The sequence below is a fragment of the Xyrauchen texanus genome, chromosome 8 (genome assembly GCF_025860055.1).
Source record: "Xyrauchen texanus isolate HMW12.3.18 chromosome 8, RBS_HiC_50CHRs, whole genome shotgun sequence".
Taxonomy (NCBI): Eukaryota; Metazoa; Chordata; class Actinopteri; order Cypriniformes; family Catostomidae; genus Xyrauchen; species Xyrauchen texanus.
In genome coordinates, this window is record NC_068283.1 from 4,954,522 (window position 1) to 4,977,969 (window position 23,448).

The 23,448-nt window shown below is 38.7% G+C and overlaps 3 protein-coding genes across 6 annotated transcripts in view; all 3 read left to right on the forward strand.

The window, feature by feature from the left end:
* LOC127647193 (zinc finger protein 850-like) overlaps nucleotides 1-8,780 on the forward strand; it is a 156,899-nt gene extending 148,119 nt beyond the window's left edge. The window contains exon 4 of the mRNA XM_052131307.1: nucleotides 7,174-8,780. Within this exon, the coding sequence (XP_051987267.1) occupies nucleotides 7,174-8,252 (1,079 nt within the window). The 3' untranslated portion in view covers nucleotides 8,253-8,780. The remainder of the gene's footprint in view (nucleotides 1-7,173) is intronic.
* LOC127647428 (gastrula zinc finger protein XlCGF49.1-like) overlaps nucleotides 1-23,448 on the forward strand; it is a 278,306-nt gene that overhangs the window by 187,757 nt on the left and 67,101 nt on the right. The gene's annotated exons all lie outside the window — the stretch shown is intronic.
* Nucleotides 466-4,687, forward strand: LOC127647429 (uncharacterized). The gene is made up of 4 exons (XM_052131659.1): nucleotides 466-1,322; nucleotides 1,638-2,219; nucleotides 2,392-2,535; nucleotides 3,817-4,687. The coding sequence occupies exons 1-3, from the start codon at nucleotides 1,218-1,220 to the stop codon at nucleotides 2,455-2,457; spliced, it is 753 nt and encodes a 250-aa protein (XP_051987619.1). The 5' UTR covers nucleotides 466-1,217; the 3' UTR covers nucleotides 2,458-2,535; nucleotides 3,817-4,687.

Genomic DNA, 23,448 nt, shown 5'->3' on the forward strand with positions numbered 1-23,448 from the left:
CTCAACCTAAAATGATTTCAGACTTGACTCGACAAAGAGGACTTTTAACTGTAACGACTATTACAGGGTTTCCGCGGGGCCTTAAATAGCATTAAATGTTATTCCTACAGGCATAACATTTTTTAGATAGTTTTGAAAAAATAATATTACCAATTTATTTTGAATGCCTCCGACCGGTGTATAATTGACATAACGATGGATGTTTGGACAGCGGCGGGCTGGGACCTGGAGGAGTTATGACAGAGAGAGTAAAGTCGCAAAGAAATGGGGAAGTGCAAATTCCAGCAAAAATGGATGGAACATGGTTGCAGCCCGTTAGTGGTCAACATGGAGAAGGATTTTGCAGTGTTTGTAAAAAATGGGTGTTAATGCCATTAAATCTCATATGCAGGCTAATGGCCACAAATCGGCTGTGAAATGCAGACAGCAATTAACTATGTGTAGTTACTTTGCCGTGACCGACAAAGTAACCTCTTTAGCCACTACCACCACAAACACCACAACTGCTTTTAATCATTTTAAACCATGAATTTAACTATACACAAGTAATATTTACATTATATTCATGATGTTAGTCAGAGGGGAACTGGCCCCCACAGTGAGTCTGGTTTCTCCCAAGGTTATTTTTCTCCATTAATCTACATCTTATGGAGTTTTGTGTTCCTTGCCACAGTCGCCTACAGCTTGCTCACTGGGGTTATTAATACAATTATTATTTAATTATTTTTAAACACGATTAAGAATCGTATTTTATCTAAATTGCACAATGATGAGTCGACTTTATAGACATTACAGTTTTATCGTCTGTTAATGCTGATCTTCTGTAAAGCTGCTTTGAAACGATGTGTGTTGTGAAAGGCGCTATACAAATAAAATTGACTTGACTTGCCGCTACCGAAGGAAAATCGAGTGACCTTCGGGCAGTGTTTGGTTAAAATGTGACGCTGCAGGCGGAGGTGCTCTGGTGTCTGAACACTGCCATGCAGCACCACTCGTACGCATCCAATGAAGGTGTTTCTGAGTCGTTTCAGGCAATGTTTCCTGATTCTCAAATTGCTAAATCTTTTACCTGTGGCAAGGAAAAACCAGCTACATTTTAAAATATGGACTTGCCCCGTACTTCAAAAATAAACTGATTACTGCGATTAACAATGCAGGACCATTTGTGTTGATGTTTGATGAGAGTTTCAACCAGTCGACAAAAAATAAACAACTAGATGTCCATTTTCGATTTTGGGGAGGCTGGTTGTGTCCAGTCCCGTTATCTTGGATCACAGTTCATGGGACATTCAAAGACTGAGGATTTGCTTCACCATTTCAAAGTAAGTATAGTTGTACTTTTGTTAATGGAATTGTATTTGGATGAATTAAGGATGAAGATACAGGTTTTATACAGAAGTATTACAGTGCTCTTTGTATTGATTAGTGAATATAGTATTCTAAGTTTTTATTGCAAATCTAGAATACATAAACAAGATGTCTTTGTCATTACTCAGTGAATCTTATTGCTTTTAGATGGTGCTTTAAAAAAGCTATTTTTAAATTATAAGCGCAAATTCGCAATAACCAAACATTTCAGTAACATCTTTTGAGTTTCTCTTTTTTATGTCAAATCATTTATTAATTTATATTCTTAGGAATGTGTGCGCCTATTAGACCTGAGGCATCTCCTTTCCATTAATATGGATGGCCCAAATGTGAACTTGAAGTTCCTCAATACTCTCCAGCAAGAACATGCTGAACTACATGGAGGTCGGCAGCTAATTTCTGTTGGGAGCTGTGGACTGTACACGCTACACAAGTCGCACAAGACTGGCTTCTCCATATGGAATATGGAGAAACTGTTGAGAGCAATGCACTATATTTTTCACAATGTCCCTGCAAGAAGAGAAGATTATACAAAACTTACTGGCTCATCTGTTTTTCCACTCCCATTCTTTGGATTCAGATGGGTGGAAAATCTGCCTGTTTCAGAGAGAGCCACTGAGGTTTGGCCAAAGCTTAAAGAGTATGTGGAGGCAGTCCATAGAAAAGAACTACCAAACCCTGGAACCTCTTCTTTTGATACCATTGAAGCAGCAAATAAAGATCCCCTGATCTTAGCCAAACTTCAGTTTTTTATGGCGATATCCAGAACTTTTTGTCCATTCTTGAAGAAATACCAGACTGATGAGCCAGTCCTGCCATTTCTGTGCAGAGACTTGACAGAGTTGATGATGGTAATAATCTAATTTCTGCTTCATTTAAATGGCAAATTAAATTTTTTTGTTTTATGATCTTTTAAGTGGATATACTACATTGAATAACTGTATAATACCTGTGTAGGTTGGAATAACAAAGCTGGTTAACAGAATGTTAAATAACTAGACAAATGTGTTTTTCATTTTATAGACTCTGGTGAGACGTTTTATCAAAAGGGAGCTACTCCAAGACATCACTCCCTTTAAACTGACCTAACTTGACCTTGATGACCAGAAGAACTGGGTCAGTGCAAGCCATGCTGACATTGGCTTGGGTGCTGACTCTGTCCTTAAGGTAATTCATTGTTACTCTTTTATATGTATACATAAAAAGCTTAAAACTATTTTCTGCATTCATTCCCTATATATTACATACATGATGTGTGCTATCCCTCCTTGGTAGGCTCTTCAGAGCAAATCAAGCAACCGTGTAGGTCAGGGGTGCCCACACCTTTTTGTGTGATGATCTACTTTTAAATGACCAACTCAATAAGATCTACCAACTAAAAAAACACAGTTTCATTTAAAATAAGAAAATGCTTGTTGGGACTACTGCATGTCTCCCTACATGGAATTCATCTTCTAATTAATAAAAAAATATATAATAATGTTCAATGTTGATATCATTCAGTTTTAATACTAAACCCAAAACACCTACAGCACAATAGATTACAATAGCCAGGGCATTTACCTTATTCTGATGACTTGCACTGAATGGATTCAGACAGTTTTGCCTAATCCGGGCAGTAGCGTCGCAATTTCGCGCTGTTCTCAGAAGTCCTTGGAAGACGCGTATGCGCAAACGTAGTTGTCATGGCAACTGAATAAACAAAACCTCGCCTGGTCAATATTTACTCGTCAAGTGCAAGTCAGACAGAAACTAAAAGGAAAGACATTATATTTATTTTTATTAAAATTTTACGAAAGTACATTTACATTTTGTGCGATCTACCAGCATTGCCTTTGCGATCGACTGGTAGATCGCGATCGACGTATTGGGCACCCCTGGTGTAGGTGAACTCACTGCCCTCACATTTAGAAGGGACTGCATGAGGTGCCTCTCCAGAATCGTTAAGAAATACAAGACAAGAGCCCTTTGAAATACCCCACTGTCAGGCAGATTGCATGCTTAGATCCCTCCATCATAAGCAGAGACCCAGAATGGTGTAAGGGAAAGATTTCTGCAGGACAAGCAGTTGACAGGAGGGGTTTCAGCTGGTAGGAATGTTATAGGGATAGATTCAAAATAAAGGTTATGTACAGTTTTGTATGCACAAACTGTATTCTCAGTATATACTTTGAACTTAAGGACATTTTGAGGATTAGTTTAAGTTTTTTTAATGTATTTTTTTTTAAATGTGCATGCTTAATTAAATAGGGTATGATAATATGGTCTTAAACGGTAAATAATTAGGGGTTCATATTTTATATGTATTAGTCTTCCTCATGTTCAAACTCATTATACAATCAAGTTTACATCAATAGCCTGTACCAATGCGACGTCTGTATTAATAAATAACTATTTATTTAAATTGATGTGATTTAATGACTTGATTTTTGTGTTTGACCATTGCAGGTGATGCTGTTGTGCAACAATTTGACAGCTTTCTCTCTCTGCATGGCAAAAGTGAGGAGTTCCTCTCTTTCAAACCCATGGAGCAATGACTTGATGCTTTTCTTCATCAAACTCTCAACCAGACTTATCCTGAGCTTCGGAGTTTCTTTCAACTCCTTTTGCTCTTATCCAATGGGCAAGCTACAGTAGAGAGTGGCTTCTCTGTGAACAGGGAAGTAGAGACTTGCAACATAAAAGAAGAAACTGTTGAGGCCCAGAGACTAGTCTGTGACCAAGTTGGAGCTTGTGGTGGGGGGGTGTTCTCAAAGTGTCCCTCACAAAGGAACTACTGGCTTCTGTAGCCTCAGCCAGGACAAGATACAGGATCTACCTTGATGAAGAGAGGAGGAAGAGAGAGGGTGCCATGCGTGGACTTAAGAGAAAAGCTTTGGAAGATGAGGTGGGAGAACTGAAAAAGAAAAGGGAGGTGTTGACCGAGGTGTGCGCCAGCCTTCAGAAGGATGCTGATCAACTAGCTGAGCAGGCCGAAAATAAATCTAACACACTCATGGCTCAAATGATTACAAAATCGAATACTCTGAGGAGATAAAAGGACAAATGCAGTGAATTAAAAAATGTTGAGACAGAGTTGGAACTAAAAGCGAGCGGCACATGGATTAATTTTCTTATATACACAAAGATAAAACTGTAATTTCTATAGCATTTGAATTTTGAATACATTAAGTTCCAGCCTTTAAATGTTCAGAGTTTGAGTTTTTCCTTTACTGTCCAGACTAATAGAATTAGTTTCATAATTAGGGTTATATTTGAAGGAGGTCACGTGTATTTGATGGTACAATTTACACAAACCGAAACTTAATGGCTTTTTTACATTCATGGCCTGTTTTTTCTTTATGCCTAGCATTCAACATCTAGTTGATTTGTACTTTGTTAAATCAAATGTCAAATATCTGCAAATAAACTTTGACAATTTAAGCTGTCTCCTGAGCCATTTCTAATTCAGTTCAGGGTAATAGTTTATTTAAATTATGTAGATTTTCTCAAATATCCAAGATTATCATCATTGCATCATTGAAAAATGTAATGGTTACAATTCAGAATTTGGGACATGGGTATTTTAAAAATGTATCGTGTGTGTATAATATACATATATATATATCCATGGTTAGTCATGGGTCGTGTATGGCATTAAAATTATATAAAATGGCATTAAAATAGGCATTAAAAAGCATTAAATTAGATTTGATGATACCTGCAGGAACCCTGTATTATCTTAAAGGAATAATTTGTTTTATTTATATGGTTTTATTACATCTGTGTCACATTTCCCTGTGTGTCATGATTGATCAGAACTTTATCATAGAATTTGAATATTTATTTCTGCCTAAACCCGACATGTTATCAGAGTCCCATGAAACATGGCGGCACCTGCAGTCCCATATGTGCTCACATTTGCTTGTTCCCTCAGAAGCAGAAACTTCAGGAAGAACACATTCTCAAAAGTTAATCACATTTAATCACATAATTAAACTGCTTGAAATGTTGAGTTTGTGTTTCATTATATTTCAGCTGCATCTGAAAGAAATGGCACACCACTTTTTTCATGCTCTCTTTGTCTTTTCTAACTATGTTGCACTTTAATGTCATGCAGTAACACACTGACATAGTGATTGATGTATGTTGTCATGAAATCAGAAACCCTCCCCTTGAAATCTGAACACATAATACACATTTAAGTGACTAGGTATACAGCAATGTGTCTCGCCTGACCACATGTGATAGGGTTAACTGAGATGCATCTTAATACCGGGTGTAAACGGGATTTAAGAAACTGCATTGATAGCTAGGTTCAGCTGGACTAGAGACACGCAGGCCTGATGACTGCCAGTCCTGTTCAATCAAATCCTCCCTTAAATAGAACTTCTTAGTAGCATGGACTTGGCTAAAATATCTTACTTTGTAGCACACTATGCAAAGGTCAAAAGAAATTCCAGAAGAGATGAAGGTGATACAAACCCAGAAGTCTGATATGGGTTACAAAGACATCTCAAAGGCTTTGGGGCTTCAAAGAACAACAGTGAGAGCCATTGCCTCCAAATATTGAATATTTGGCATTGTAGTGAACCTTTCCATAAGTGGTCAGGCTTCCAAAATTCCTCCTAGAACAGGGGAGTAGCAATCTTTCCAGAACTGAGGGGGACAGAATGTTCAGCGTGAACAGAAAAAACGTTTTTCTGTTGCATTTTTTCTTTGATGTGATTGTATTTATAGCATACATGTTTGCACTCGTTTGACTTCCATAAGCAGCAACAACTCATCCAGGAAGTTTCTAAAAAATCATAGACATCAATTCTCACCTTAATAAAGGCCATTTTCATTACTCTACCTTTAGAAAGAGACTGCATTGCAAATTGTATTTTTTTCCTGACGTTTGTCATGGAAATAACTGTGATTATGACAATTATTTGTCTGTTTTAGGGCTTTTACGATTATAAGGATTAATTCTCAGACAAACGGTCAAACTTCTCAAGGTGAATGTGTGATTCACACACCGTGAAAATGTGTATGATTTATGATTTGAATGATTTATTTAAGCTTTTATTTCTTTCATCACATTTCCAAAGATGGCTGTGTGTTCCCATGGTGTCCACAATTGTTTTTCTGAGGTTTTGGCCAATTACTTTTGATTTTCTCATGTTGTCAAGCAAAGAGACAGTGAGTTCGAAAGTAGGCCTTAAAATACATCCACAAGTACACCACCAATCAGAAGCTAATTGTCTAAAGATGTAACATAATTTTCTGGAATTTTCCAAGCTGTTTAAAGGCACAGTTAACTTTGTGTATGTAAAATCCTGACTCACTGGAATTGTGATATAGTCCATTAAAAGTGAAACAATTTGTCTGTAAACAATTGTTGGAAAAATTACATGTGTCATGCACAAAGTAGATGTCCTAAACAACTTGCCAAAACTGTATATTGCTAATTTGAAATCTGTTGAGTGGTTAAAAATTTTGTTTTAATGAGTTTTAAATAAAGTGTATGTAAATTCTGACTTCAACTGTATATTATATTATGCAAAAGTTAAATGTTTCTGTCCAGAATTCTTCATTTTCACAAACATAATTTTACTCAAGTTAAATCCAATGTGACTGAACTAAAGCAGTTCTTAAAAGAAGAGTGTGCCAAAATTGTCTTTGAAGGATGTTGTTTAATGTAAGTCATAAAGTATGCAATAGACTGCAATAGTTTCCATATGCATAGCCAACAGACACCCCACAGTTTTTGCAATTTAATACACATAAATTGAAGTAAATAGATAAAGGTCACATTTATTGATTGTCATATTTTCTTTTTAGACTTGATGGAAGTGAAAAGAGAAAATCAAGAACTGATGGAAATGAAAGAGGAAAATCAAGAACAAATAGAAGTCAAGGAGGAAAGTCAAGAACTGAATGAAGTGATGGAGGAACATCAGTTTCAGAATCCTCATAGTTTCATAACTGGAGGAGATATTTATAGTTGCTCACAGACTGAGAATTCCTCACAAAACAAAAAAGCCAAAACTGCTTTCACCTGCCCTCAATGTGGAAAGAGTTTTACACGTAAAGGAAGTCTTAAGAGACACACACAAATTCACACTGGAGAGAAACCTTTCACGTGCCATCAGTGTGGAAAGTGTTTCAAACGGAAAAGAAGTCTTGAAGATCATGTAAAATGTCATGCTGGAGAAAAGCCTTTCACTTGCTCTCAGTGTGGAAAGAGTTTCATACGGAAAGGAGACCTTAATGATCACATTAGATGTCACACTGGAGAGAAGCCTTACACCTGTCATCAGTGTGGAAAAAGTTTCAATCATAGAGGAAACCTTCATGTGCACATGAGAATTCACACTGGAGAGAAGCCTTACACATGCCATCAGTGTGGAAAAAGTTTCACAAAGAGAGGAAGCCTTAATGATCATAGTAGAAGTCATGTTGGAGAAAAGCCTTTTACTTGCCTTCAGTGTGGAAAAAGTTTCATTAATAGAGGAAAATTTCATGTGCACATGAGAATGCACACTGGAGAGAATCCTTACGATTGCCATCATTGTGGAAAGAGTTTCACAACAAGAGGAAACCTTAATTATCACATTAGATGTCATACTGGAGAGAAGCCTTACGTATGCCATCAGTGTGGAAATAGTTTCTTTTATAGAGGAAACTTTCATGTGCACATGAGAATTCACACTGGAGAGAAACCTTACACATGCCGTCAATGTGGAAAGAGTTTCAGTCGGTCATATACCCTAAAACAACATGAGAGCATGCATAAAGGAGAGAAGCCGTACCACTGCACTTCATGTGGGAAAAGTTTCCGCCAATCAAGATCTGTAGGAAATCATAGAAAAGGGCATTGTTGTTTGGGCATTGCAGGTAATGGTGTGTCATTGGAATGAAATTCAGAAAAACTCAACATAAAGCATTTCTTCCAAAATCACAATCACATCTTACATGGTTGTTTGCTTTATTGCATTACCTGTAGTGTAATTCTATGAATGAAGATCATTTGTTTCTGAAAGATGTTCTTGGCACCCTTTTGAATGCATCCAGAGCTTAGACCATGATCTGCAAAGAGTTTACAAAGCATGAGGGGGATCTCATTGTAAAAAGGTACAAATGAGTATAGAGATACAAAATTTCAAAGCATTAGATACTGTATGCCATGGAGCACCGTCAACACCATGATCAAAAAGTGGAAAAAATGGGCCACCACAGTGACATTCCCAAGAACAAACATCTGTCCATGTGTAACAATGCCATTATTAATATACAAATATTTTAAAGGAAATAAATATATAATTCCTCGATTATAATGCAGTTTTTATGACTTCATATTAGTCATAGAGTCATTACATGGTTTATTTGTATTTACTATTGACTCTTTAATAGCTTAAACATTGAAGGGTGTTAAAAATGTAAAACAGTGTGGAAAACATGTCTTGATCATCTTTAACTAGATTCTTGCATTTATTTTTTATTTTAATTTTAATTCTTGCATTCAACTTTTGTCTTTAACTTTTGATGTATGCTGAATAAACTTTTTATTTGTATTGAATAAAAAGTTACTATATTAAACTATTTAAAAGAAAATATATGCAGATATATTAAATATAGAAGGCTAAACATTTACACACATACCGTATGGAACTTAGTGAAAGCACCTTTTGCTTTCCACCCAGCGCCCAGGTCTTTTTGAGTAAGAATCTAGCAACTTAGCACATCTTGATTTGACAATTTTATGTTGCATGTGAAAAAATGATTTAATGTTGTAACACTAAAGGTGGTTTATTGACATTGGCCCATTATATGATTTGTTTTGAAGACACAGTATCCAAGTTGATAATTATGCTCTCTCTTATGATCACTGTTCAAATTTAAGGACACTCAAGGCTCCATTTGTGGTTCTTCAGCTGCCACACTAGCTGCGTTTCAATCCAAATATTTTTATATGTATTTTGAAATTGTGAATAAGAAATCCTGAATGGAAACGTTTGATATTCAAGTAAACTCTCAAAATTTGCATAACATTTAACGCACTAGGAGGAGGTGGATTTTCTAGAGTTTCGCACAAGTTAAAAGGTGCATTAAAGAGATGGAAACAGCCTATTTGCAGGAACAATGACGTGTCATGGCTCAACGAAAGGCCCGACCATGGTACACAGTTCTTCAAACGTAGTCCTGGTTAGTTGAAAGTGCTTCACCCACAGATTGTAATTAAAGTGGGTCTTCACAATCCACCAGAACTGTTTTGAGCGTGGGCGATCCTAGCTATATGGAGTTCTCATTATACCTGGTCACTGGCTCGAGGATGGAGTGAGAAAATGAGGATGAAAATTTTAAGAAATGAGAAGCACTGCTAGACATGGACGAGGTCCTCGTACTGAGTATCACAAAGCAGTTGTAGTGAGAGTATAATTGTACTTTCAAAGGCTAAGCACTCAACACTGTGCAAGATGGAATGGCACACAAAAAAAAAAACTATGAAGTATTCTGAGCCATATACTTTCAGCAATTCATTCAGTACAAGGTGCTCTAAAATACCTGGAGAGAGCTATCAGTCAACATTCCCATGAATGGGAAGCTCTAATGTGGTGTTCTGTTGGCACAGGGTCTCAGTGACTACTCTGAAGCAGGTGCCATCTAAGAACCAGTTGTAATGTGACTTGCTCAACAGCCGCAGAACAATTATATCCTTACAACACAAAGTGTGCACGTTAATAATGAAATATTTTACAGATGGAATTTTACACCAGACCCTGTAGAATGGCCACTGTAGATTAAATGCTGCACACATTGGCATGTCGGCTTTCAATGAAAAATAATATACATACAGTATATCGACCAATCCTAGTGAAGTCAAATTTATTTGTATAGCACTTTTCACAACAGGCATTTTTCAAAGCAGCTGTACATTAAATTATGCTACAACAGGATATGAATGAATATAATGCCAATGTTAGTTACTGTATTTATGTTTAGAACTATTAGTGGTTGAAATCTGTAAACTAAGTGTTGTGGGTCAGTGGTTAAACAAAATGATTTTGTATGAACTATAAGTTTTAGTGTTAAAGTCCTTTAAATCATTCCGAATTAACCGAGGATATTTAGACGAACTGTCCTTTAATTTTGGCCGATGAAGGCTTTTGTTAGTGGTTAATTAATTTTCTATGTAGTTCTTTTTTCTTTTCTTTTTTAAAAGAGTGTTGTCCCTCCTTTGACCAAGTTGATATAGGTATCATTCAGTGAGGAGCATCGCAGTCCGGCTGGAAGCTTATTGCAGGTAACTTTGGTGAACTCCATCCTGAGCCCATGATGCAGACAGTGTCTCATGAAGAATCCCATGTCTTTGTGTTTGCATCAATTCATCCTCTGTCAAGTTCATCTTAGTAGACTGAAGTGAAGTCTGGCTGCAGTTGATGATCCCTCAGCAACACGGTGGGGGTCAGACATCAGGCAGGACCAGAGATGGATCTGAGAGGCTTTATAATCCCGAGGTTTAGACAGGGAAAGAAAGAATACAATTTGCGTTGATTCCATTCACTTTAAAGCATTGTTAAAGAAAAAGTGTTTTTGGTTCTGGCAGACTAATAACTATGAATTGAGGGATAAATTAGGTTTATACCTGGCTGAATAGATAAGTCTTTAGTCTGGACTTAAACTGAGAGTGTGTCTGAGTTTTGAACACTGCTAGGAAGACTATTCCATAGTTTAGGAGCCAAAAATGAAAATAGTCTCCCTCATTTGGTGGATATTTATATTCTCGGTATTGTTAACATGCCGGAGTTTTGTGATCGTAGTGAATAGCATGATAGAAGGTCACTTAAGTACTTCGGAGTTAGACCATTCAAAGCTTTCTAAGTAATCAAACATTTTAAAATGAATATTATACTTAACAGGTAGCAAATATAATGCTGATAAAATGGGGCTGATATGATCATATTTCTTGGTTCTAGTTGGCAATCTAGTTGCTGCATTTTGAACCAACTGAAGTTTATTTATTAAACCTGCTGTACATCCACCTAGTAATGCAGCACAATAATCTAGATTTGAGGTCATGAATGCATTAATTCGTTTTTTGGCATTAGAAAGCGATAGCATTCGTCATAACTTAGCAATATTTCTGAGGTGGAAATTTTTTTTTTAAAGGTTAGATTGCTATCAAAAATAACACCTAATTTCTTTTGCAGTAGAAGTTGATGCTAGAGTACATCCATCAATAGTCCGATTTTATTTTTGCATCTTATTGTTTTTATGTTTTTGTTCCAATAATTAGTGCTTCTGTTTTATTGGAATTGAGTAGAAGGAGCCACTCTCGGTCAACCTCTACAGTAAATGCTTTTACAGTAAAAGTGTGGCAGGGCGAAGGGCGGGGCTGGGTCGTGATTATACACACCCGGTCTCTTATCAGGCTAATTAAGCCTCCGAGAGGGATAAAGGCCGATGGCAGATAATGGTGCGACGAGAGATAGTTTATGTCCGTCATGTGTGTTTGTGTTTAAGTTTATTAATAAATATTATTTATATCATCAAGCCAGTTCTCGCCTCCTCCTTTCCATTGACTGCCTTTACACCAAGGTATAATGCAGATACTTTGTGAGTGCTGTACGTCTCATACACCATGTTACCATCTTTGGCATAGGATGCAACTGTGCTTCATTGTTCAAGTGTCCTTGGGAAGTTTTCTCCATCCTCTGTCCTCACCTCCTCGAGGTGCATTTAGAGAATCAATTTGATGGTGGACTTTGGTCAGTTTCCTGGAGATGGACTTGAGGATGGACGAGCGAGAAAACGAGGATGCACAATTTAAGAAATAAGAAGCACCCATGGAGATAAACAATCCTCGCCTGTGCATGTCGTCATGCTAAACGCTAGTCTCTCCCTCAGTAGACCTGCTCTGCATGGTGGGGATACTCGTCTCTCCCTCAGTTTCTGCTAGAGCAGCGTTTCTCAACGGGGGCGGTACCGCCCCCTAGGGGGCATTTGGACAGTGTTGGGGGGCGGTGTGAACGAGGCAGCAGAGAGGGGGGCGTTACTCAGAGCATTACTCAGAGGTACTCAACAGGCGGCCTGCGCAAAAATCTTTTCAGCTCTTCTCCTTAACCTATGTCTTCGTCTTGCTCTGATTACTGCTGCCACTTCACCAGGAGGATATGCCAGGAGAGCCGCTTCCTAAGTTACACATGCTTTTAAGAGGCGGAGAATTTTCAGCACAAAATAGAGGCGCACTTTCACCGGCTTTTTCTGTACATAACGCGGAATACATAATTAGGCGCATAATTAGTGCTCAGGGCTCACACTAATGACCGTAATTAATAAAAAAAAAGTGGTTGTTTTTGACGTCGTTTTTTCTTCGGTTCAGTTCAGGTGGCAGAGCTGTTGTTGTCTTTGTTCGTCATTTGAAATCAAATGACCGTTTGTAGGCTATTCAAATTTGAAGCCTAGTATATATTGCCTAATTGAGTGCGCGAACAACCGCTGCTTTTTCATTGGCCATTTAGGTTAGTTACGTTATTGTTCAGCCTGATAGTTATTGTGTGAGCCTGATTTTGTTTGAATTTCTAAATACATTTGCAATACCTTTCAAACAATCCATGTGTTTTTGCATTTTTTTCCAAACACAATATTACTCAACTTGAGGCTTTTACATGTAGTTTAAATACAATAAGAAACTTCTGTTTCAGTTTTTTTTTTACCAAAAACTCAGGCTTCAGGTGGGGGGGGGGGCGTTAAGAGGATCATGAAGAGGTCAGGGGGGCGTTTGTTCAAAAAAGGTTGAGAACCACTGTGCTAGAGGGTGATATCATTCCCCCATAGAGGGGATTTTGCATTTCACTGGATTTTGCACATTCAAGTTGGCAGCTTGTCTGTAGGCACGTGTTTGTTGGTCTGATTTATTTCAGTGTTTCATTTGAGTGTTTTTATTTAAGATTTGCTTGTTAATTTAACGTTCAGACATCGTCTTTAAAATGCGGATATTTTTTCTGCTGCTTTACGTGTGTGGCGGCTTGGTGCTGTGGATGTCTGGGGTTGGCATGTCTCCTGGCTTCGAGGACGGCGTTGGTGTACCTGCGCTCTGTCAGTGGCCTGTTCTACATGCCGGGACTGTATCAGAGTTGATTAAGGTTCCTACTCAGTTGATTCGTCTGTCCTCGAGGGATTTCTCTCTTGTGTTGTCCCTCTTTTCTGGAGCTGCATTGCGAGGACTGCGCTGCTTGTGGTTGTGGGGAAACGGGAGTTTATCGCCCTACATGTCGCCTACCTGTTGTAAAGGCTTGACCGATGCCCCAGCGAGGAGAATTTGGTTGGTTCTCCTTTTGCTTCTACTGTCGGGCAATGTTCATTCAAATCCCGGACCAGAGCTGGTTCAACTTCAAACACCTGATGAATATAAAGCTACAAATGGATTATGGTTTCTTCATTTAAATGTGCGCAGTCTGATAAATAAAATGGACTCATTAAGAGTTTGGGCTGATATAACTAATGCAGACATTATGGTCTTTTCTGAGACATGGTTAAAATCATCAATTACAAATTATATGATTAATATTGATGGATATTATGTTCTTAGATCTGATCGTGCAAAAAAGGAGGAGGAGTTGCAATATATGTGAAATCTAATTTAAACTGCTCCTGCTTACAGTCATTCAGCAAACCATGATGCTGCGCTTTTGCTAAGCACTATGGGGAACGCAATACCCAAGCCGCCGCACTTGGGGCTCTCCGGACCCCTACGGTTGTGCAGTGTATTCACAAAAACGCGAGAGGTCTCAGACATGCGCTTGAGATGTCGACTCAAGGGCATAAGAGCCCGGAGTAGCATAAACATCTAAACCATTACATTTTGATGAATGTGTGCGGAGAGGACCAGCCTGCCGCATCACAAACTTGTTCAGGCATGAGCTGAGATGTCGACTCAAGGGCATAAGAGCCCGGAGTGCAGAACATCCAAACTATAAAAAACAGAGAAAGCCCTGTGTCCCTCAGTTGGTCCCCTTAGGGGCCAAACATGAAAGATTCCACAATTCGGGGCAGGGATGAAATATTGCCCTGTGCCTGAGTGTTCGGAATCGCCCAAGGCGAGCTGTCGAGGGAAGAGATTAGCTCCGAGAACCAAGCCCTGTTCGGCCAGCGTGGTGCTATCAGTAAGAGGCAAAAACCCTTGCTGGCCCCCGGAAGCGAACCTCAGGAACATTCCATGTTGTGGCAGAACTTCTAAATGAAGTATAGAAGTACGTCATAAGATCGATGGTGACCAGCCAAATGAGTTGGAGGGCTTGAGACACGACCGTCTTGATAGGCATCATCTTGGACTTGAACACCCACGGGCAGATCAAGCCTTAAGATCTAAGCCAGACGCCACCCCTCACCCTCCATGGGAAACGGGAAGTATTTAGTGTAATAACCTAACTCTCTCTCTGGAAGGGGAACACATACCATGGCCCCTTTAACCAGGAGATTTGATTTTTTATTTTATTTTTTACATAAAAAAGAAATCCGGTTTACGGTAGTGAGAACACGCCGTTGAAACACGGAAAAGCGGCGAGTGAATTAAATCCTGACGCCCTTATAAGACCCACAGAAAAGAATATATCTGACAGAAGTTTCCACGCTGCCAGGATCTCTGAGATGGGTATTCGATTTTAATTCAATTCAATTAAATTAATTTTTATTTGTATAGCGCCTTTCACAACACACATCGTTTCAAAGCAGCTTTACAGAAGATCAGGCATTAACAGATGATAAAACTGTAATGTCTATAAAGTCGATGAATCATCATTGTGCAATTTAGATAAAATAACGATTCTTAATCGTGTTTAAAAATAATTAAATAATAATTGTATTAATAACCCCAGTGAGCAAGCTGTAGGCGACTGTGTCAAGGAACATAAAACTCCATAAGATGTAGATTAATGGACAAAAATAACCTTGGGAGAAACCAGACTCACTGTGGGGGCCAGTTCCCCTCTGGCTAACATTATGAATGTAATGTAAATATTACTTATGTATAGTTAAAATCATGGTTTAAAATTATTAAACTAAGTAAGGGTTAAGGGTCAGTGTTTAAACATCGATTGTGTTTGAACTGTAAGATTAATGACCAAAGTCTTTGAAGTCCATCTTGATTAATTGCAGAAGTTCACATAGATGTAATTGACCTTGTTAATTGGCTGATGAAGGCTTTTGTTGGCAATAGTTAGTCTATGCATTCCATTTCAAGATCGTAGTCCATCAATAGACCGAGGTGATGCAGGTTGGAGTTGGCATGAGTTTATCCTCTGAAGCCCATCATAATAGACTGAAGTGATATATGGCTGGCACCGACTGCATTTAGTCATCATCATTCAGCGACATGGAGCAGTGGAGTCCAACATGAAGCAGGAATGGTGCTGGATCCAGCCGGTTCTGGTGACCTCAGGATAGGAGTCCCGAGGTTGAGACAGGGAAACAAATAAAAAGATGTAAGCATAGATGCCATTAAATTTATTGCAGAGTTAGAGATCATGATCACTGTTTCTGGTTTCTGGTTCCGGCAGACCCAACTAAATTGTGGGTTGGGGGATAAATTAGGTGTATGCCAGGATAAATAGATGAGTCTTTAGTCTAGACAACTTTAACACTTCCTGTTGAGGGGTTGTCGAGTGTTTTGCGTCCTGAATAAAATGCAGGAACAATTTTGACGGAAGCCTCTGCAACCAGAAACACCAAGAGGTGGCGGGAATGGAGGGGCTTCGAGGGGGTACCGGGAGGGGTGCGGTGAAGCACGCGCCCCGTCCCGAGGGGAGCTACCCCCTAATCTAGGCGCAAGACCATCAGGGTTTTCTCTTACTAGAAATTATAGTCCTGAGGTCTTGCTTCGGGGGCTGGGGAGGGCGGCGAGACTTTCCCCAATCCCTGGGAGGAGGAGCACGACTCGCCACGCTTTGGTTTTGAGCCTCCCTTCAGACAGGACCGAGGCGGGTCTGAGGCTTGCTCATCAAGTGCAGGACCCACACTCAGGTCGTCCAGAAGGTCAGCCTGGTACGCCTGTAAAACAGCATAGTGTGCAGAGCAGCACCAGCCTGACCTGCTGCTTGATAAGCCTTCCCCTTAAAGTGGAGGTTGTCCTACAAGGCTTTGAGGGGAGAGAGGGCTTCTTAAGTGACGATGCCGAGCCCTGCGAGAGATAGCCCGCAAGCGTCTCTCCGACCGGCGGCATCACTGAATACCCCCGTGCCTCAGCACCCACGATAGTCGAATATAATGACGTCGAGGGTATGTGAACACGGGAAGAATTTTTTTTTTAGGGGTTCCTCCATGAGTAAAAAAGCTCTTCATGGAGGTTATCAAAGAAGGGAAGTGACTCATGAGGCATTCCCTTTCTTAGACTGGAAGATAAAATCTATCCCCTAATTTGGAGGGTTTGGGAGTCTCTTTTTCGCGTGGCCAGTCCAATCTGGCAACCGCACGAGTAACAACATCGAGCAATTGCTCCGTAGATTTTTTAGCGCGGACGGAAAGCTCGGAGGCGGGAAGAGAATCGCGATCCTCCTCATGATCCGAAGAAGCATCGGAATGCGCTTCGAGATCATGTGAAGGACCAGCTGGGTTTGGGGAGAGAGCGAGAAAAAGGGATCAACCCGTCTCTTGCTCCACAAATCCATGCAAGAGCCCCACGAACGATCTCTCTTTTTTTTTTTTTGTGAGTGCTGACTCACGGAAGCAAGCGAGGCGAGCGCGAAGCATTTTGCCTGTAAACAGAGCAAAAACTGATGCGTGTCCTCTTCAGCTATAGAGCGAGAATGGCTATCCATTTATAGCCTGGCCTCAGTGCATCTAATGATTACATCAGCTGAGGCTATAAATTCCGGTCAATGTTCATTGACGTGTTACACACATTATTCAGCTCGGTCACAGCTAGGATTGTTCCCCATGGCGCTTAGCAAAAGCGCAGCATCAGAGTGAAGCTTTTTGTAAAGGGAACAAATGATTCCTTAGATTGGATCTCTTATAGAGCATTACGCAATAAATGTACAAAATTAATAAAAAGTGCAAAATGTGATTATTATCTTCTCAATGAAAAATTTAAATCTAACAAATCCCACAAAGTTTTTGAAAATAGTTAAATCTACTTCGGTGATAAGTTTGTCAACTAGCTTTCCTGATTTTCTAAATTTAATTAACGACAGAGCAAATATTGCAGATACTTTTAATAATTATTTTGTTTCTGCTGGTTCAATTTTTTATTCTAATATTTTAGATGCTCATGCTCCCACTGGAACTCCTGAGGCGATCCAACATTGTCCTTTGCAGTTGTTCACTTTTTCTCCTATTACCACCACACAAGTTTGTGAAATTTTAACGAAATTAGACAGTAAAAAATCAGCTGGAATTGACAAGATTGAGCCTTATTTTTTAAGAATTGCAGCAAATATCGTGGCAGAGTCTATTGCCTCTATATTTAATTTAAGTTTAACTTCTAACGTTATACCTAGAATGTGGAAATCGGCAATGGTTGTCCCTTTATTGAAGGGTGGAGATCCTTCTAATCCAAATAATTATCGTCCTATATTCAAACTGCCCGTCTTCGCTAAAGTATTTGAATCTTTGGTAAATTATCATTTAAAACTATTCTTATCTTATAATGATATACTTAATGACTATCAGTGCCGTCAGACATGCCGTCTTGACCAGGAATCCCTGGAAGATGAGATTGTATTATCTCAATGTGACCTTCCTGGTTAAGTAAAGGATATAATAATAATAATGCGCCTGATGCTGACTGAACTAAGAGTATCATAAAGCAGTTGTAGTGAGTATAAGGGTGTTTTAACACTTGGGTCCTCTTTGAAAGAACCAAACTCAGAACCCTTTTAAGTGGACCAATAAGTGAAACGAGTGAAAAAGGACCCAGTTCTCTTTGTATTAACACCATTCGTGACCTTGAAAGTGTGCTCTGATCTCTTTTTGGTCCACTTGACCTGTCACAGGGTCTCAGTCCATTATGAATTCACTCTGTGTTGTTTTTGTGGAACCCACACAACTTTTTAAAAGACAGCATTAATGATACTACTTATGATTAGGGGTATATTAAATAATAAGAGTAACATTAGCTCTACATATTAATTTATGAGATTATTAAACATGTTTAATTCTCTTAACATTAATACCTAGCATGAGTACATGTGGTTTTGTTCAATATAACATATTTTATTGGCCTTATGCATCAAAAAGCACTGTATTACATAGTGTGTGTGTGTGTGTGTGTGTGTGTATATATATATATATGTGTATATATATGTGTGTGTATATATATATAATTTTGATTTTTATATGTTGAGAGAAAAGTGATGCATCAAACTGAATACATTGTGTTTTCTATAAATAATATTTTATTTAGATGCAAAATTCAAACATGGATCATCGTTTTATCTCATGACATCTATTGAATGAACATCCATTCATTGAAAACAATCGTAATATATTCCTGTCGTAATCTCTAAACTGTCACATGCTATTCCAGTGTGGTTTGGGTAAACCCTTGAGTCTTCATTTGCACAGAACACTGAAGAAAGATGTTTTTGTTTGTTTTGATAGTTTTCATTAGCAACTTACTCTGTTGTCTCCATAGTAACAGAATAAGCAGCTTGTCTCATATGTTCATTGCATGTCATCATACTATCAGGGCCAATCCTGTTTATGCAAAAGGAAAAATCAAGTGAGCCAGAGCACTTTGTGGTCACAATGCATGTTATTAGCGAACCGAACTGAAGGCTGCAAGTGAACCGTACTTGGACCACCTTTCGAGATGGTCTCGGTTCGGTTCACTTTAAAAGTTTGGGAAAACAGGGAAACTGTTTGGCTTGTTCACATATGGGCCAAAACGGAACAAGTATCTAAATGCCCTAAGAATATACTTTGAAGGCTTAGCACATGAAACTGTGCAAGATGGAAGGGCACAAAGAAATACTGTCAATGGTTCATTCAGTAATCCCATCATAAGAGAGACTGATGTAGTCCCATTATAAGAGTTACTTGAAACATAAATATGATATTTGAGGCTCCTTTAAGGGTGTCTAGAGGACCTCCAGAGGGCTCTGCTAGAAAATATTGCAAAAAACCCCCTAAATTAAACATGTCTCTCCTAAAATGTTAATTATCAGATGCTAGCATTGGTGTCTATGACGTGCAACACATTTATAACTTTTCACATCTTTTTTGTTTAGTGTTTCTAAATCCATTTAAGGCTTTGTTGAATGTGCCCCACCTTGTTTAAATAAAATAATCTGAGATAAATTATTTATTTTAAGATTGTGTGGGTTTGCTCTGGCATGGATAAACATTTCATTTTTTTTCAGGTCTTGGAAATGGTCTTAAAAAATCTTTAATTTTTATTTTAAAAACTCAGCAGCAACCTTTTTTGCATAAAAAAAAATACTGTTTCGGAAGTGAACATATTACAATTATGGCATAAATATTAGCTGTTTTGCTTCCATAGAAGGGCTCTGAATAAATCGCATGATCTGCTGCAGTAGGATTGTGATGGGCATGCGAGCAATAGGTCGGTGCTGGAATCATGTCTACTATTGTATTCAATCATGTAATTTGCTACAGTAAATGTGCTGCTGACAGAGACGTTTGATTGAGGGTTGGAAAAATCATTCTCTGCTGTACAAATCCAGCATTAAACCAAGATTCTTACATTTGTTTACATTGGAAGCAGGGAGAAACAATACCTCGGAAGAATAAAGTTGGTGTAGGACCAGAGACACAAGGCTGTGCATCTCAAGGCTGGGCATTTCAAGGCTAGACATAGGATTGGCACGAGTAGAATGTTAGAGAGCTAAAGTAACAACTAAAGGGACAAAGAAAAGGGGAAAAAACTAGTCAAGGAGAGTCAATAAGTAGTTTGGGTGAAAGTGGAGTTGAAGGAGAAGTGATGAGTGGGAATATAATTGAGTCTAGAATGATACAGAAGTTTTGAGAAGGGTGTGGTATGTCAGGGGTGAGTTAATAACTTACTAGCAAGCTAAAAAAACAAGTTGGAGATACAGTATTACATTTGCAAGTGTACTTCAGGATGAAGTATTGATGGTTGTGTGCAATGAGCAGATAAATAAAACTATGATACTAAAAGTGGTTGTGAGTTGTAAATTAGTAGGACATAAGTTATGTGTGAGTTGAGTGATTACTGGAGAGCCATTTTGAGTGCCTACTCAGTGATGCACCCACTGAGAATCATGTTGAAAAGCCCTAATAATTGGTGATTCTGTTGCGAGGAACGTGGAAACAGAGACTTCAGACACTATTGTTAAATGCATTTCGGGTACTAGAGCATCTGACGTCAGACCAAAGTGCTGGCTAATTCTAAATGTAGATTTTCTAAAATTGTTATTCATGTCGGCACTAATGATGTCTGGCTTCACGAGATGTAAATCACTAGAGATAATGTTGAAGAAATGTGTGAATTTGCAAAAACAATGTCAGACACTAATATGCTCTGGAACCCTCCCTGCTTGCCGTGGTGACAAGGTTTATAGTAGATTAGTGTCACTGAATGGCTGGATGTCTGAGTGGTGTCTGGAGAACAGCATAGGATTTATAGACAATTGGAATAGTTTTTGGGGTAGACCTGACCTGCTAAAGAGAGAGGGACTCCATCCCTCCAGAGAAGGTGCCACTCTCCTATCTAGTAATTTGGCTCATAGTCTTAATAATGATAGTATTTGACTAACTGGGGCCCAGGTCAGGAAGCAGACAAACTGGTTAATCCGAACGTCTGCCAGCTGCCTTGAGACATCTGTCACATACAGGTCACATAAACTATAACACATAGAGACTGTATCACTTAGATATTGTAGTATATTTTTATCAAGTTAAGTATACATTAATCAGGTGTAATCAATGTAAACATTGTTGATTTGTACCACAGTTATGTCTGACGGGCAAACATGCAGTTTAATGTGTGTGTGTAAAGGACTGTGGACGTGATGGAATGTGTGCTCAACATATGTGTGACTATTTGAAGGTGTGTGCAGAAACAGGAATAGCATTACATTTGTGCTCACATGACCACTGGGAGAATTTATGTCCTCCAAAGGTGGTTCCTGTTTACTTCTTAAAATGGTCACTTCTTAAAATGGTCAGACCAGAGTCAAAGAAGAAGATGATAGATAATGCATGTTTAAAAAAGTATAAGCCCCATCTTGTTTGAGGAGATGTATTTAAGTGAACAAAACCCAGAGTTGGTTAGTTGTTGTTGTGGTTGTACTGCAGGCAACTCGGCTTTATTGTGTGATAGTAAAGTCTATTCTTCTAAAATCAAAATCCCAAAGATGTTGAGTGATTTTTCACAAAATTGGCAGAAACTACTACAATATCACTTGTCTGTTCCCCGAACCACAAAACACAAAACTATTACTAAATCATTTAGAAAAAAATTTGTTTAAGGTCAAACTTGAAAAGAACATGCATGGAAGGATAGTGTCTATATATACAGACTGGTACTAAAAGCTGCCAGATCAGCATATTTTAGCAAACTCATAGAAAATAACCACAACAATCCTAGATGTTGTTTCATTACTGTAGCAAAATTAGGAATAAAGCCTCAACAGAACCAGATATTCTGTCGCAGCACAAGAGTAATGACTTCATGAATTTCTTTACTGATATAATTGAAATAATCAGAAATACAACAGGAATTATGCAATCATCTGTCACAGTACCTCAGAAAATAGTGTCTCATAATTTTCCTCATGTGCAACTTCAATAATGCGCTGTCATAGGACATGAAGAGCTAACAAAACTGATCAAAACATCAAAAGCCACAACATGTATGTTTGATCCAATACCAACCAAGCTCTTAAAAGAGCTCATTAATCTCAGACCGTCTTCTTAATTTTAATAACTCTTCACTCTCCTTAAGACATGTCCCAATAAATTTTAAAATCGCAGTTATCAAACCACTTATTAAGAAGCCACAACTTGATCATGAAGAACTGGCAAATTATAGACCGATTTAAAATCTCCTGTTTATGTCGAAAATACTAGAAAAGGTAGTATTCTCCCAAATATGTTCATTTCTACAGAGAAATAGTATATATGAACAATTTCAGTCAGGATTCACAGTACAGCGACTGCACTTATAAGAGTTATAAATGACTTGCTCTTATCATCTGATCCAGCGCCGGCGGTATGGGGGCAATGCCCCCAAATGTATTTTATGCCCCCCAAATTGAATTATGATATAATTTACAAAAAAAAATATCAGTTCAATTTAATTCACATTTCAGTAAGAAATAATAAAAATATATGTCTACAAACTGCTCATTATCTGAAAATATAATAAAGCCAACATAAATCCAGTGTGGCGCTGTGAGGACCCCCCTGCCGCCCCCCCAATCACGCACGTTAAATCGTTAATACGTGAATGAAATGATTTTCAGTTGGCGCGCTGCATTCAAAACTCTCCAAAAATGGACATTAGGAAATGGTTCAAAACCACAGTTTCTCCTTCAAGTTCCACGCCTATTAACGATTCTGCTGACCCCATACAGCAAGACAACGACAGCCCGGCTAACATTTGTGACTCCGTGGCCGGCGTGGCCGCTAACATCGTAGCTTCCCAAGCTAGCACCTGTAGCAGCTCCAACTGGCTTTGGTATTTGGTGCTTCTACCGCGACCTGCGAAAATTCGTTCTCCACGCTCAAAAATGTGTTTTCAGAACACAGAAGCAGCATGCTTCACACAAGAAAGGCCAGACTAGTTCAACTTGCATTCGAGAAGGACTTGACAAAAAAGTGTTGTGGTGCATGGAAGGACGCTGTTCTCAGGAAGTTCAAATCAGCTCACAAGCGGCGTCTTCAGCTTTTCTAACTGTAAGTTAAATTTAAAGTTTCATGCTGACCGGTTGTTAGTGTATTTATCTAACTGGCATTATGTACTGTCAAAGTTCACTATATTGTGTTGTACGTTATGTTGTTGTGATGAGACTAATAGTTTAGTAGGCCTATTTAGTTAAGTTTTTTTTTTGCGCTGTCCGTTGTCCTGAAATGTCACTCCCACCGTGGAGAACTACTGTCCTGTCAGTATGTATGACACTATGTGTATGTTCG

Bases quoted from the DNA above. Each gene is read 5' to 3' on its own strand.
- LOC127647429 (XM_052131659.1), top strand. From the start codon at position 1,218: ATGTCCATTTTCGATTTTGGGGAGGCTGGTTGTGTCCAGTCCCGTTAT. The intron at 1,323-1,637 runs GTAAGTATAGTT...TTATATTCTTAG, and splicing joins ATTTGCTTCACCATTTCAAA to GAATGTGTGCGCCTATTAGA. The intron at 2,220-2,391 runs GTAATAATCTAA...TTCATTTTATAG, and splicing joins ACTTGACAGAGTTGATGATG to ACTCTGGTGAGACGTTTTAT.